Here is a 14,924-nt window from a genome sequence, read left to right as displayed (position 1 = left end):
GGTGACTAACAGCAGAAATGTGTGTTCATATACGTTTATGAGCAGCTGAGTGGGGACTCTGAGGAGCTCAGTGCCATCCAGATGTTGGACTTAGGCACCCAAGTCATTTTATAGATCTAGCCACATCCATGTTAACTACTAGCTGTCCTTTTATTAAGGCTTTAGCCAATTTCCTTTGCTCTTCAGGCAGATCTTTAGCAAACAAGGCCATTTCCCCCCACAGATGGTTCTGATATCTACAACTTTAGAGCCTGACAATTAGCAATCCTAATGCCCAGTGAGGCTGAGGAGAAAACCATCCTGTCCAGAGTACCCAGTTTCTCACCTCTGTCAAATGGGACAGAATGCACTTGGTCTCAAAATTTTGTCCTCTGAACTGCTGCGGCACCACCACCAAGTTAGGAGCAGGAAGATGCAAAGAAAAACCCTCATGTGGTAACTGCTATAGCTCGTCAGCCTTCTTTGACATGGCTTGACCAGAGGCAGGACTTTCTCAGATAGTTTTGGTTGGTTGCAATAGTGCTTCTAAAACTGAGTGGGGTGATCTTGCTATTAGGAGGACCCAATATATTGAATACTCGAAGACAGATCTCTTCTATGGACACAGTTGTATTCTTTAAGGTTGAAGCTATTCTGACCACAGTCCATGAAACTGAATGACATCTTCCGGTGAGGAAGATGCTGAAGTGACTCCCACATTGTCATCAGGGGGACATTTGATCATTAGACTTCAAATCCATGTCCTGATATGAGAAGAGTCCCATCGGTTCCTCCTCTTTGAGCGTATCTGGGACTACTATCAGGGAGTGCTCAGTATATCCAGATAATCTAAACCAAGCCAATATATGAGATTTTCCCTGATCTATAGGAGGTGCTAGATCTCTGTAGGGATGATGATCTGTACCAAGGAGGGAATTGCTAAACCTGCTAATATTTAGTATCACATTCCCAATCATAGTACTTACTTGGTTAAGGGTATGATCTTGTGTGTGTGCTGCACGGAGCATCTCAGTAACATTTATTTGGGTTCACTTTTACCTCAGCTGATGGGAACTGAGCTGGTATATTAACCCATTTATGTGATCTGATTCACTGACAGATTGCAGATCCAATATCAGGTCCAAGGCAGTTAGTAAAGGGACAACTAATGCCTTGGAATTCTTGAAATTGAAAAAGGGGAGACAAATCTCCTTGGTGAGGTGTTTTCGGGGAAGGAAGTGATATGGCTGGGGAAATCTGAATCTTCTCTGACCTTCTGTCTCTTTTCCAGTGGGGAGGTGGGAGCAGAAACATCCCTACCACTCTGCCCAGGGGATATACAGTTCACTAATTAGATAATGGCTCTAACAGCAGATCTGAGCAGTACCTGGGCAACTACCACTATAGTGGATGCTGACCACGTAGAGGAATCGAAATTACCTGGAACTGATATACTTGCTACATTAGGGGCACACCCCTTACTTTGGGATTTTCCCTGCACTGAGGCAGTAACTTTTAGTCTAGGTTCCAGTGATGTTTTCAGAACTGACCCTAAAGAACAGAGACCCAAAACAATGCATAGTTTTGCTGACAGGCTCTACCCTTATTCTGAACCAAAATGGTCATATCTGAAAGGGCACACCCATAAAGATCTTCTAATAAAGGCTGACATATATGGGGTTCTGTTGCGTCTAGAACCAAAATCGAATGATTTAGGATCCTTTGGTACCAAAGGTTTGGTTTTCACTCCATGATAGGAAGATACTACCTTCAGGTGGGATCTTGGGCTGCTTTTTATTCCCTGGGAGGTGAAGGGTTGATGCAAGCCCAACAGTACTCATGGAACTGGCAGTTACAGAGCTGGAGGGTTTGCATAGCCTCCTGAAGCAGCAAGTCTTGGAGTTTGGTTTCATGCATCACTCCAAGAGCATAAAAGAAGATGCTGCAGATCATGCACTGTGAAGAAGGGTATTCTGCCTCCAAGCAAACTAGATACCTGGTATGGGAGTCCAAAGCCTCGTCCCCTTCAGATCTGCCACTATGATCTGTGAGCCCACCTGAACTAATAAAATGTTAAAATAAATAACTTAAAAGCAATAAATCTAAACAAATCTCAGCTAAGGGATCTAAATGACGTACAATCTTCAAAAGGGTTGGATCTGGATGGATCAGCCAGGAGAAGTCCCTGGTCCATCTGCAGCCACAGCTGGAAAGAACTGAGGAAGTGGAGTGCCACACCCCCTTCTATGGCCTTGCATTCAATATGGTCAGAAAAAGTACAGGGAGAGGCAGGAGGTAGCACAAATGTTTCACAGCAGTGCCTGCTGGAGCGCATTCCATTCCACTATCCAAGCTGCACCACTGGCACATCCCAGGAATGGGGTTTTGTCTCAGTTAGATTCCTTAGTTAGCTAAGATTCATTTAGATTTATTGCTGTATTTGAAGAACACAGTGATTTCTGCTGGCCTTAGTCTATGAAAGTATGTATAACCTTGCATTTTGATATACCTAGCTTACCAAACAATATAGATTATTCTGTAGAACTGACATTTTTATTATTTTCCATCCCACCAATCTGTGCTATTTTATATTTTCTTGCAAATCACTGATAAAGATTTAATATAATTGGAACAAGAACAGATCCCTGCAGAACCTCACTAGAAGCAACCCCATTGTATAATTCCCCATTTAGAGCTACTTTAAGGTCTATCAGTTAGCCAGTTTTAATCCATTTAATACAAGCAACACTGATTTCAAACTGAGGCCCCAAAAACTGAGACAACCAATGAACATACACTCCATCAAGTATCTAACTAATTTCTTCACTCTTCATCTTAGATAATCAATTTCTAACCTCTTCAGTCTCTGACTCTCTAATCACAAATATAATTAAATGACTCATTGATATGACAAACTATAGTGGAAGTCACCCAATTTTACAACAAAAGGGAAAAAAAACATTTGAAGAAGATGTCTCCAATAGATGTGGTGTGGACTGAAAGGATGGGGAGAGGCAAATTTGTATTTGAAAGAAATAATAGTTTTTAAGCAGCATTAGTTTTCTCTCTCACTTTCCTTTTTATCTTCTTCCCATGCTTCCCTGCTCTACATAGTATGTCTGCCTCAAGCCCTTTAATCTGGAAAGCAAGATGAATAGGGTGGAGGTGTACATGCATGAGCAGTGGGGACGGGGAGGGCAGTTGGGAAAGCACACAGGCAAACAGCAAAGAAAGAACACAAAGCAACAAAGAACATTTTGACTACTGTTTACTCCCATTAGCCCTGCAGAGCAATAGGCAAGTGAATGAGCTAGATTCTGTTCTGGCTTGCACTTCAACAATCACAGATCCTTCACTGTTTGCAATGCACAGCCCACAAAAGCCCATCTTTCATTTTCAAATTCCAGACTGAGTTGCAGAGCTTATGGAAGAAATGTAATCTTTATATTTGTAAACGGAGTGGATCTGATCTGGGAATCACTGAGAGAACACAAATATGGAACCAAAAGCCAAGTCATGTTTTGATGCAGAACTGCATTTTAAAAGTTAGCCAAATATGTTGTACAATAGATGCCCAACGTTCATTTTTATATGAAATTGTTCTGCATTCAGCCAATACCTTCATCAAAAAATATCCAAATAGCTCAAAGTAGGTATTTCAAAAATACTGCAATACTGTTGACTTGGAAGTCATGTTGATTCAAACTAAAAACATCAATATATATTAATTGTATTACACCACCACCTACAGGCTTGAGCACAGTTTGGGGCCTTATTTTGCTAGGCACTATACAAAACACAATAATGAAAGAGCTCCCTGAAGAACTTACAACCTAAGGCCCACAACCTGCAATTTGTTGACTTTCATGGTGCTCCATGAGCACAGCAGTCTTCCTGTAAGCAACGAATTGTAGGCTTGGGGCCTATACAGAGAAGACAAAGGATGGGAGGAGAAACAGATATATAAGTTTCAGAGGGGTAGCTGTGTCAGCAGAAACAATGAAGAGTCTTGTGGCACCTTAAAGACTAACATTAATTAGAGCATAAGCTTTCGTGGGCTATGACCCACATGACTTTCCAAACGCTACACATCAGGTCAGCTGGGAGTAGAATCCATGGCTCCTGACTCCCTAGCCACTAGACTATGTTGGATATTGGAAAAGGGCAACAAAAATGACTAGGGGTATAGAACAGCTTCCATATGAGGAAAGATTAGTAAGACTGGGACTTTTCACTCTGGAAAAGAGATGACTAAAAGGAGATATGATAGAGGTCTGTAAAATCATGACTGGTATGGACAAAGTAAATAAGGAAGTGTTATTTACTCCTTCACACAACACAAGAACTAGGGTCACCAAATGAACTTAATAGGCAGCAGGTTTAAAAACAAACAAAAGGAAGTATTCCTTCACACAATACACAGTCAGCCTGTGGAACTTTTTGCCAGAGGATGTTGTGAAGGGCAAAACTATAACAGGGTCCAAAAAAGAACTAGTTAAGTTCATGGAAGATAGGTCCATCAACAGCAATTAGCCAGGATGGGCAGGGATGGTGTCCCTAGCCACTGTTGCCAGAAGCTGGCAATGGATGACAAGGGTTGGATCACTTGATGATTACCTGTTCTGTTCATTCCCTCTGAAGCACCTGGCATTGGCCACTGTCAGAAGACAGGATATGGCTGTTATGACTACACTGTCTACCATATTTAGTTAGGCTAACAACCCAAGAATATGGATTAACAGGACCAGCAAATATAAATGACAACCACTACCTAACCGCTTACTGCTCCTTTTTTATTGATACAAATAGAAATGACAAACTTCTTTGGCTGAAAGATCTTATCTTTCATCACACATAGGCTTTTTCTCTATGGTGCTCATCACTGTAGTATCTGAGGACCTCACTAGTATTAATGAATTTATGTTTATGATACTCCTACAACATAAGGAAGTATTACTCTCCCCATTTTTCAGATGTAAACAAAGGTGGAGAGAGACAGTGACTAACGCAACATCACATAGGAAGTCTTCAGCAGAGCTGAAAACAGAAGGGGATTCTCTAGGTCCCAGTACAGACCATCTTTAATGGTAATCTTAACTTCCATTTATGTCCAGTTGCCATCTTTCAAAGATAAATATCAAGGACTTTAGAAGAGAGTAAATCAAACATGCTAAGGTATTATTTGCTCATGCTGACTTGTCAGTTGTTAGGTTTGTTGAAATAAAAGTTGTTCCAATATAAGCACTAAAAAGCATCTTTTAAGAGAGTTACACCATCAGGGACTAAAGTTACCCTAACAGTCCTGCTCTCTCTGCTCCAGTCTTGTGAAATGGCAGGTAAGACGGCTATCAGAAGTTAAAAGAGTAGTCAGGCATCCATTAGTCAGTTGCCCAGTTGCAAAGCAGGGATTTTATGCTGCATTATTCTGGAAAGTTACTTTCCAGTGTCAGCGTTTTGTATAAAGTTATATATTGAATACTAAGACAACAAATACAGAACAATTGTACAAGTTGAAGGTGAGGAAAATGCGGTTAATAAACTGAATGGCAGAGGTTCCAGATCATCTGCTAGAAAGCAAAATTAAAACTCTTCCTGAATGTGGCCTGGCTCAGACTTAAATAAACTTTGATCAGGAACTGATTCCAGAGACTTATACTGAAAGCAAGGACTAATATCACTTCTATGCCATGTCATGATTAGTATCCAAAAAACTGGAAGATATCAAATGATCTTGAAAAATCCATTTGGCAGTAGAGTAGGACACCTTCATAACAATAAGAAAGGAAAGCCTGAAACACAGACAGCTGCAAGCTTTTAAAGAAGAGTAGTTAAATTTAAAGTTTTTTGTCCTTATGGCTGATGACAGATCCTTCAAATTGTGAGTGAATTCAGTATTTTCTTACTCACTCTGCTGACCAATTCCAGTCGCTCTGCTACTTCCCCAAACAATTAAAAAATAAAAATAAAAAAGATTAACAGCATTCTCAAGAGTCTCTCTGATGCTCTTCAGAACCATATGGGTATCAATGACAATGACAAATTCCAGTCAATTTCAGTCTGGATATGGATTTCTATCCAGTTTAAGGCTGGGCTACACAGTTTTTGTACCATTATAATTAGTTTTGTTATAGTACTATAGCCTTATAGTACAGACACAGTTTATATCTGTATAAGGGTGCTTGTAGCAGTATAGCTTATTCCCATAAATATGACAGAGGTCCTGTATCCAGGAGTTTTTCTTGATAGGTAAACCTTAATTGTTCACTTTATCCAGGGCTTCCAATCCAGGTAGCATGCAAAAAAGCAAACAAAAGGAGTCTTCTAGACTAGAGCATGGATGTCAAATTCACTCTGTGGAGATGGCTGGAGTAAATATACAGGCATAAGTTATACTGATAAAAGCACATTTAACTACTGACACAGTTGAGCTCTTTCAAGAAAGTGGTATAACCGCCCCTGCTCAAACTTTGATCTTGAGTCTCAGAATGCATTTATTTCTCAGAAAATGTCAATATGGAATTGCTCAAAGAATGAAGGTGATCAGCCCTCCTGAAGAGTCAACATAAAATAGTGGTCTTAAGGTGGCACTAAGTCTCGAGCATAGATCAGTGGTATCATATTCGGAGATTATTTCAATTAAGAGTTGACTAGATACATATGAGCAAACATACACCAGAATTATTATAACTAAACACAAGGCATGGAAATAACCATATTTTGGAAGTGTCTACATTTGAACTACCCAACGACTGAGAAGACACCACAGTTCTGACTGTTGGGTCTATGAACTCGCCATACTCAAATATAACATTCTTTACACATTTTTTTTAAACCCAAACACCAGAATGTCTTGAATTGAACAAAAAGGGATCCAGCCAGCTCTGTGCTGTGATTCTGTCACTATCATACCATATCAACATTGCCACCTTAAAATCTACAAAAACAAATTACTAGCTAATTATTACAATTGATTCCTTGGTTAGAAAATGGCAGTCGAGCTAAACGTATTCTGATCTCTGTGTATATGACACTGGGGTCCCATCCCACATTTCTCCAGCAGAACCACCTATACTGCTCTCTCCTCACTTCAAAACTATGGCTCTAGGCCACCTGTCTGTGTTCCCCTTGACCTGCTTGTACTTCCCAGTTCTCTATCAGTCTCCCTCTTTCTGGGCTTCTGCTTGGACACACTTCTGCCCTACCCCTTGTATGTGCACCTCCACTTCTTGTTTAACCCAGGAATTGCTTCAGCATCTAAGCCTGAAGTCAGCACAATGTCAGCTTATATTACAAACAATAACACTGATATTTAAATGTTGCTCTTTTGACACTTAAAGACAACTACCTTTTTACCTATTCCGTTAGGCCCCTCCGCAATGCCAGAAGGCACATCTCAGCAACTCCAACAAAGCAAACTTAGCATTTCGCATCAACCCATATGAGAAATAAAATAAGCCACACAAAAAAGTGGTAGCAGACTTTTCAAAACACCAGGTTTAAAAGTCCTTTTCTGAATGTCACCAAACTCAGGCAAAAACATACTCTCTATCCTACACAGTGACTAGGTCCAGCCTGTCAAAAGTTCTGGGGGAGGGGTGGATATCAATCTCTTAGCGGAGTTGTGTGTGTGGGGGGGTAACTATGCAAAAGAGTCTTATAATGGGCAGCTGCCTTCGAACTTAAGCACGGGAAAGCGCCCGCAAGGGAAGGTGTTTTACGAGGCAGCACCAGCTTTCCCCTGCCACTGCCTCAGAAAAAGTCCCGAGGTGAAGCCCATTCAGAAGTTCACCTCAATGTCAACTGCCTTCCGAAAGCCTGCGGATAAGCCTCAACGGGCAGCCCTGACCCCTGCTCCTCAGCCAGCCACCCAGCCTGACCCCGGGCCGAGGCGGGGCGCGTCAGCCCGGCGGTGACAGTCCGGGCAGGGCGGCAGGAGACCAGCCCCAGCCTGTGAGCTGGCAGCGCGGCCGGGAGAAGCGAGGCGCTGCGAAGGGGGACCCCTCGCACAGGGGCCCGGCCGAGGGTGGCAGCGGCCCAGGCATTGGGGCTCCTTCAGCCCCGGAGCTGCGGGGTGGGGGGAGAAGCCGCTTCCCCGGCTTGAGCGCTACGGATCGCTGCAAACCCCTGAGCAACCGCCCCGCCCCGCCCCAGGGGAGCCTCCCCAGCCTGGGCCCGGCGTAGGCTGCCGGGATCGGGGCCCCGTTCTGCGGCCAGGCCCCAAACGGTAACAGCGGAGCCCGGGGACGCCTCTCACCTTCCTGCTCGGCCCGGGCCGTGTGCGCCAGCAGCGCGAGCAGCAGCCGCAGCGCCGCTCCGAGCCGGGGGGCGGCGGGCGCCGGGAGGGCAGAGCCGGGGCCGGGGGCCGCCGCTACCTCCCGCCGGGCCCTCATCGCGCTGCTGCCGCGGGCTCGGTGTGTCGGCGGGGCCCTGCGAACTGGGCTCCGGGCTCGCTGCGTCCCGGGGCGCATGCGAGTGTCAGTCACGGCCGGGGCAGGCGGGCACCTGGCGCACACACAACACCCCTTCCCCCCCAGGCAGGGGGCGGGCCCGGCACCGCCCCCGCCGCGCTGGGGAGGGGCGGAGCGGAGAGTCGCCATCATAGGTGAGGGCAGGGGCCGCGCGACGCTCTGCGGAGCGGCTTGTGCGTCCGGAAACCGCCTACTTCTCTCGCTGGCGTGACATGATTGGCGGCGAAACTCCAGCCCCTTTTGACGCCACAGAGCGGAGGATGCGGCGGTGAAAGTAGCCGGGGGAGGGCCTTCGTGCCCGGCTTCAAGATGGCGGCGGGAGGCGGACGCCTGTCCCTAGTGCAGCTCGACGCTCCGTCCCTGCTGCTGTCTAGTCTCTATGGTGCATTGGTACTGTCTCTATGCTGCCTGCAGCACTCCCTGCTGCAACCTGCGGGGAAGGGGAAGGTGGATTAATGAGTGGGGGGAGATTCCGCCTCAGAGACCCCTACACACCTGGGAGAGGCCGCTTCGTCCGAGGAAGGAGATATTTCCCCTTGATTTTGTCTCTTTCCCTCCTCCCCCCCGCGCTTTAAATGCTGCTGGAGGGTGCTGTCCTGGGAGCCCCAGAGGTGACAAGATCTGCCTGAACATCATCTGGGTCCTGTCCCCCATGCGTGGGCATTAATAGACCTACAGGGCATTGCATGGGAGCAAATTGCCCCTGCCCCCTGCCTGCATGGGATGGTACTCTGTGCATATGTGAACAATAAAAGGCAAACAGCAAGGGAATGAACCTTTCCCGCCTCCTCCTGCCCCCAGTGTTGGTGAGGCAAGTACATGATATAGTGCATGATCTTGTATTCTTTTTCAAAAAGTGTGAAAACTTGTCATGTCAATAAAAGAATTCACATTTGAAAATTTGTGATGCAAATTTGAAATACAGAGGGATGCTAGGTGTGATAGCAATGTGAGATTATTTATCCCTGGGATATGTAGTACAGCCTGTGCATAAACAATGCAATTCCATGGCTTTATATGCTAAGACTATCAATAAGGAGGCCATGTGTGATCATGACTTTTGTGTTGGTCTTCTTTTCTAGGAGCTGCCCTGAGACCAGCAGTCATGTCTCATAAAGTGGGTCACTGAACAGCTTTCACTAGCAATAACTTTAATTCACTGCTGACCCCGGGCAAGATTAGAGTGAAAAATTGCATATGACCATACCCAAATCATCCAGTTCCCCACCCCAACAGCATTTTTAACCCCTCTTGTTAAGGTTGAATTTCTTGAAATCACATTATTTTTAGAAACTGGAAAAGATCCAGGAGGGGCCCTAATCCCAGATTAGCACCTTGTCATTCTGAGGTATGTATTGTGTCTGTTGAGTCAGGAGGAAGTGATGGAAACAGCCGCAAGAATGGTTGGGAGGTTTTTTGTTTAGACTATCACCAGGTTAAATCATTTCATGGCCTATTACACTTTACACCCACACGATAACACTGACTTTTATCCAGTAATAATATACTTTGGAGTTATTGGTGTCATCATTTTCATTTTTTGTTTCTTATTATTGTCTAATGATGCCTGGGCCACCTTGAGACTCTACAGCAGGGGTAGGCAACCTATGGCACGCGTGCTGAAAGTGGCATGTGAGCTGATTTTCAGTGGCACTCACACTACCCAGGTCCTGGCCACCAGTCTGGGGGCTCTGCATTTTAATTTAATTTTAAATTAAGCTTCTTAAACATTTTAAAAACCATATTTACTGTACATACAATAGTTTAGTTATATTATAGAAAGAGACCTTCTAAAAACGTTAAAATGTATTACTGGCACCTGAAACCTTAAATTAGAGTGAATAAATGAAGACTCGGCATACCACTTCTGAAAGGTTGCCAACCCCTTCTCTACAGTCTTTAGTTCTTGCTGTTCAGTAGAGATACAGTCACAGTATAGAAGGGATGGGAAAGGCATTAATCTCAAGGGGGAAAGGAGGAAATGAGGTATTCTGCACACCTGAAGCCTCAACAATTGACAATGTCATCAGTTACACAAATCTCATAGAAACTTACTGCATAGAAAAGAGGGTTAAAGACTTCTCTGTGTCTCTGACCAAGGCCTGGGCAGTCAGTGCTAGTGGTCAGTGCAGTGGCAGTCCAGCCTAGTATCTGGAGCAGGAATCAAGATCCAAGAATTGGAGCTGTAATCAGAAAGCAGGAGTTAGAAACTAAGGAGGACTAGATCAAAGTTAGAAGACGGCTGGGAACAGGGCAGGCACAGGAGCGAGCACAGCTGCAGGCATAAGCATTGAGCAGCCTGTGCTAAGTGCTACAGCTAGGTTTAAGAGCAGACCTTGCAATGCTGCTCAGCCAGTCCAGCCAATTACAGGTTGCAGCTGTGGTGCTTGCTGACCCCAGGCCCAGCTATAGGCCCTCATTCCAGACAGTACCCCTCCCTTTTGAAGACACCTCTCAGAAGCCCTAGGGCCTGGTTTCTCAAGATGAGCCCAGTCATAGGGTGCTTAGCACTCACCAACAGCCATGCTCCCCTCTCTCCCCCCTACTCCTGCCCACTGTCAGGCCCCACTGATCAACTCCTCCCCCTCCCTTCCAGTGCCTCCTGAACACTGTGGAACAGCTGTTCAGTAGCATGCAGGAGGCACTGGGAGGGAGGGGAAGGAGTGGTGACAGGGTGCGCTCAGGGGAGGAGGCTGAAAGAGGCATGGTGGGAAGAGGTGGGGTGAGGCCTTGGGGGAAAGGGTGGAGTGGGGGCAGGGCCTGGGTCTGAGTGGGGGTAGAGCACCCTGGGGGAAAATTAGAAGCCAGTGCCTGTGAGCCCATTGGAAGTCCTGTAGTAGGTCTGGGGTGTGGATGTTTTCAGCAAGTTCCCAAGATCAATCATCCAAATCATAGCCCTTTCAGTTGACCAGGTAAGGGAGTTTTTCCCTAACTCACTGGGATTTAAAGATTTGCCAGATTAATTTATTCTTGCTCCCTAATGGTTGTGGGCAGTGGTGGTGGGCTGTAGTGATTTGGGAATGTATGTTCAGTACAAAGCTTAAGGAGGGAAATGTGAAATACCGGATGCATCTTGAGTGAAGCAGGTATTCATAGCTTGAAGGCTACAGAATTGACCTGTTCCAAGATCTTGAATGGTCACAAGTACTGATGATCGGGTCTGGCTGACAAGCGGACCAACTTGAGGTTCTGGGTCAGTAGCCAGACCTTGTCCCCCACTGGATGAGAAAGGTCCAACAGCCTTGGTCAGCATGGTGTTTGTAAGTTTCATTTATGGATATCAATTGCTCCTGGGGCTCTTGGTGTAGATGGGCATCCCAATCTGTAGCTTGTGGTACTGGGGAGTTCATGAGTATGTCATGATGGAATTGAGAATGAAAACAGTCACACAGAATGAGCTTTGTTATGTTGAGACATGGATTGCCTTATTAAAGGCGACTTCCGCATAGTGAAGAAGAGAAAACAGTCGTCCTGGGGGTAATTCAAGAAACAATGAAGATACTGTTCTAGAATCTAGTTGACTTGTTCTGTTTGCCTGTTGGTCTGCAGGTGGCAGGCAGACAAGGTGAGAGACTTTATGCTGAGAAACTGTTGAAACGCCTGTCAAAAACTGGAGACAAACTGGGGGCCACAGTCCAGCAGGATTCCAGTTGGTAACCCATGTAGGGGAAGATATTTGTGCCCTTGAGATTGAGGCAGCTCCACAACAGAGTCTATAGATACAACAGGCCAGGGTTGATGGGGAAATGGGCAAAGGCTGGAGAAGGCTGAGTGGTTTCAAGTGCCAGCTCTTGATTTGGGAGTAAATGTCACAGAGCCTTGCATATTCTTTGGTTCATGCATGTGGATCAAGCCACCAGAAACTCTGCAATATCAGGCCCTACATCTTGGGTTGGCCAATGTGACCATCAACTGGCATGTCATGACAGTTTCTGGACCTGGAGTCTAGCTTGACCCTCCAGAACATAAATACAATCCTTGTCATAGAGAAGGCCATCTTTCAGCCTGAATTTGGAGCCAGATTGGGCATCTATGTTATCCAGGGTCTGATGGATCTGGGTCGCCAAGGGTCGTGGAATAGCTGACAACAGATATATTAGATTTCAATCAACTGACCTGAAACAAAAATTGGATGCATTAAGGATTGTGAAGAGAAGTTTTGTGCCAGTCATAGGTACACCTTTTCGTGGGACAGAGCATCTGCTTTCCCATTTGTAGGCCCTGGGTGCTAGGTAACACCAAAATCAAATCTGCTATTGATTGAGGTGCCTGGTCATCCAGAGGTATTCTAGGTTCTTATGGTTTGTGAGAACCTGAATTGGGAACTGAGCTCTCTCCAGGAGGTAACACCATTCTTCAGCATTGCCTTGATTGGTAGTAATGCCATGTGTCAGATGTTATAATTATTCTCTGCCACATTCACTTTGCAGGAATAAAAGGCATATGGGTGAAGTTGACTATGGGAGCTCACTGGCTGGGACTCGCATATGGCAAAATCTGACATGTCAGCTTCCACAATTAATGATCTGGTGGGGTTTGAGTGGTAAGATGGGTGCCATGGTGAATGTCCTAGTCAATTGATCAAAGGTAGGCTGAACTTCTGAGGACCAGATGAACCATGCTCCTTTTTGCAGGAGTGCCATCATAGGGGCGACCAACCTAGAAAATCCCTTGATGAAACACCAGTAGATATTATTGAAATATCCTATGGAGCCTCCCAGTTGGATATGGCTGACACCTTGCGTGGGTCCACAGTGAGTCCCTTAGAGGAAACAGCATACAGTAGGAATTAAACCATGTCTCCATCAAACTCACATTTCTCAGCCTTCACACGGAGGTGGTTTTCTTCTAAGATGCAGTGCACATGCTGGTTATGAAGATCCCGATCCGGAGAAAAAATTAGGATATCAAGATAAATTGGTCCAAGATATTATCAATGAAGTGCTGAAAGGTTGCCAGGGCATTGCACAAGCTAAAAGGCAGGACCAGGTATTTGAAATGCCTGTACCTGGTACAGAAAGCAGTCTTCCTCTCGGATCCAGACTAGATTATATGCCCCTTGAAGGTCCAGTTTGGCATAGGAGCCAGAGGGAGGACATGCTGGCTGCTTCCGGACACGTGGTCACCCTATCCTCTCTCCCAGCCCTGAGCCCCTTCCTACACTTCAAACCCTTCATCCCCAGCCTCACCTCAGAGCCTGCACCCCCAGCCAGAGCCCTCATCCCTCCACACCCCAACCTTATGCCCTAGCCTTGAACCCCCTTGCACATCCCAATCCCCTCATCTTCAGCCCCACTCCAGAGCCTGCACCCCCAGCCATAGCCCTCACCCACCCTCACCTCAACCCTCTGCCCAAGCCCTGAGCCCCCTCCCACACTCATAACCCTTTAGCCCCACCCCACCACATATTACCTCCATATTGGTGCACATAAAATTCATTCCACACATTGGATGTAAAAAATTAGAGAGAACATTGGCATTCACTATCTCACACAAGATCATGCTGGCCTTAGCGGGATCCATCCCAGTAACCGACCCATTTCTACTCCCCTTCTTTACCTCCTTTTTTTTTGGTAGGCTGCTCAAACTGTCACTCATCAGGTCATGGGTGGTCACTCCTAATGGTCGGAGCAGTGGTGATCCAGCCTAATAGTTGGAGCCAGACTCCAGATCCAGGAGTCAGAAACAGAGCAGGGGAGCATGGCTGGAGCAGACTAGAGCAGGGCTGGACCAAGGCTGGGAAACAACTGGAGCACAACTGGAAAAAAGAGAGGCATAAGAGCAAGCACAGCTGCAGGTGTAAGCATTGAGCAGCCACTGGCCAATGGAACTGCTGGGCTTAAGAGCTGTCTTGGCAATGCCATTCAGTCAATCAAGCAACCTCTCTGACTAGAGGATTCCGCTGAAGTTAGCTAACTGATCTGTGGAGTTACAAAAGGAAGCAGTCCAGCTTAGCAGAGGAGAAAAGAGTTCCCAGAAGGCAGAGTCCAAAGGGTTGAAACATCAGCTTTAAAATGTGACAGATGCAGCAGAGCTTGTCCCTCTCTAGTAGGTCTCTTCAGCTACGTTTCTGGCTGCCATAAATCCAACTGAATAAATTCTTTATCTCTTATGGGTGCATACCCATGGTCTCTCGAGACTGAAGGAAGCCTACGAACTTGCTAGCTGATCTCAGGCCTGGCTGCAGGCCTTCATTCCTGACATTCTGTAAATCCTAGGCTGGAACTCCATAGCCTTTTGATCATTGTATTGAAAGGCTTACATTTGAATTGAAGCAAACACTCACCCACACAACACACCACAGAAACACTAACCCAGGAACCAATCCCTGTAACAAGTCCCATTGTCTGCTCAGTCCCCATATCTACTCTAGCAACACCATCAGAGGACCCAACCACATCAGCCACACTATCAGGGGCTCATTCACCTGCACATCTACTAATGCGATATATGCCATCATGTACCAGCAATGCCCCT

General features: G+C 45.8%; 1 protein-coding gene across 2 annotated transcripts in view; it reads right to left on the bottom strand.

Moving 5' to 3' along the window:
• The window catches only part of TMEM131 (transmembrane protein 131), a 177,336-nt gene extending 168,745 nt beyond the window's left edge, over nt 1-8,591 (bottom strand). Inside the window, exon 1 of one of the 2 annotated variants that reach the window (XM_050931968.1) lies at nt 8,234-8,591. In XM_050931968.1, the coding sequence (XP_050787925.1) occupies nt 8,234-8,579 (346 nt within the window). In that variant the 5' untranslated portion in view covers nt 8,580-8,591. The remainder of the gene's footprint in view (nt 1-8,233) is intronic. The other variant, XM_050931969.1, reaches the window with a different exon arrangement.
• Nucleotides 8,592-14,924: the final 6,333 nt, after the last annotated feature.

This window comes from Gopherus flavomarginatus, chromosome 1 (assembly GCF_025201925.1).
Source record: "Gopherus flavomarginatus isolate rGopFla2 chromosome 1, rGopFla2.mat.asm, whole genome shotgun sequence".
NCBI classification, from domain to species: Eukaryota; Metazoa; Chordata; order Testudines; family Testudinidae; genus Gopherus; species Gopherus flavomarginatus.
Note: the sequence above shows the minus strand (reverse complement) of the source record. Positions and strands in the feature narration are given on the sequence as shown.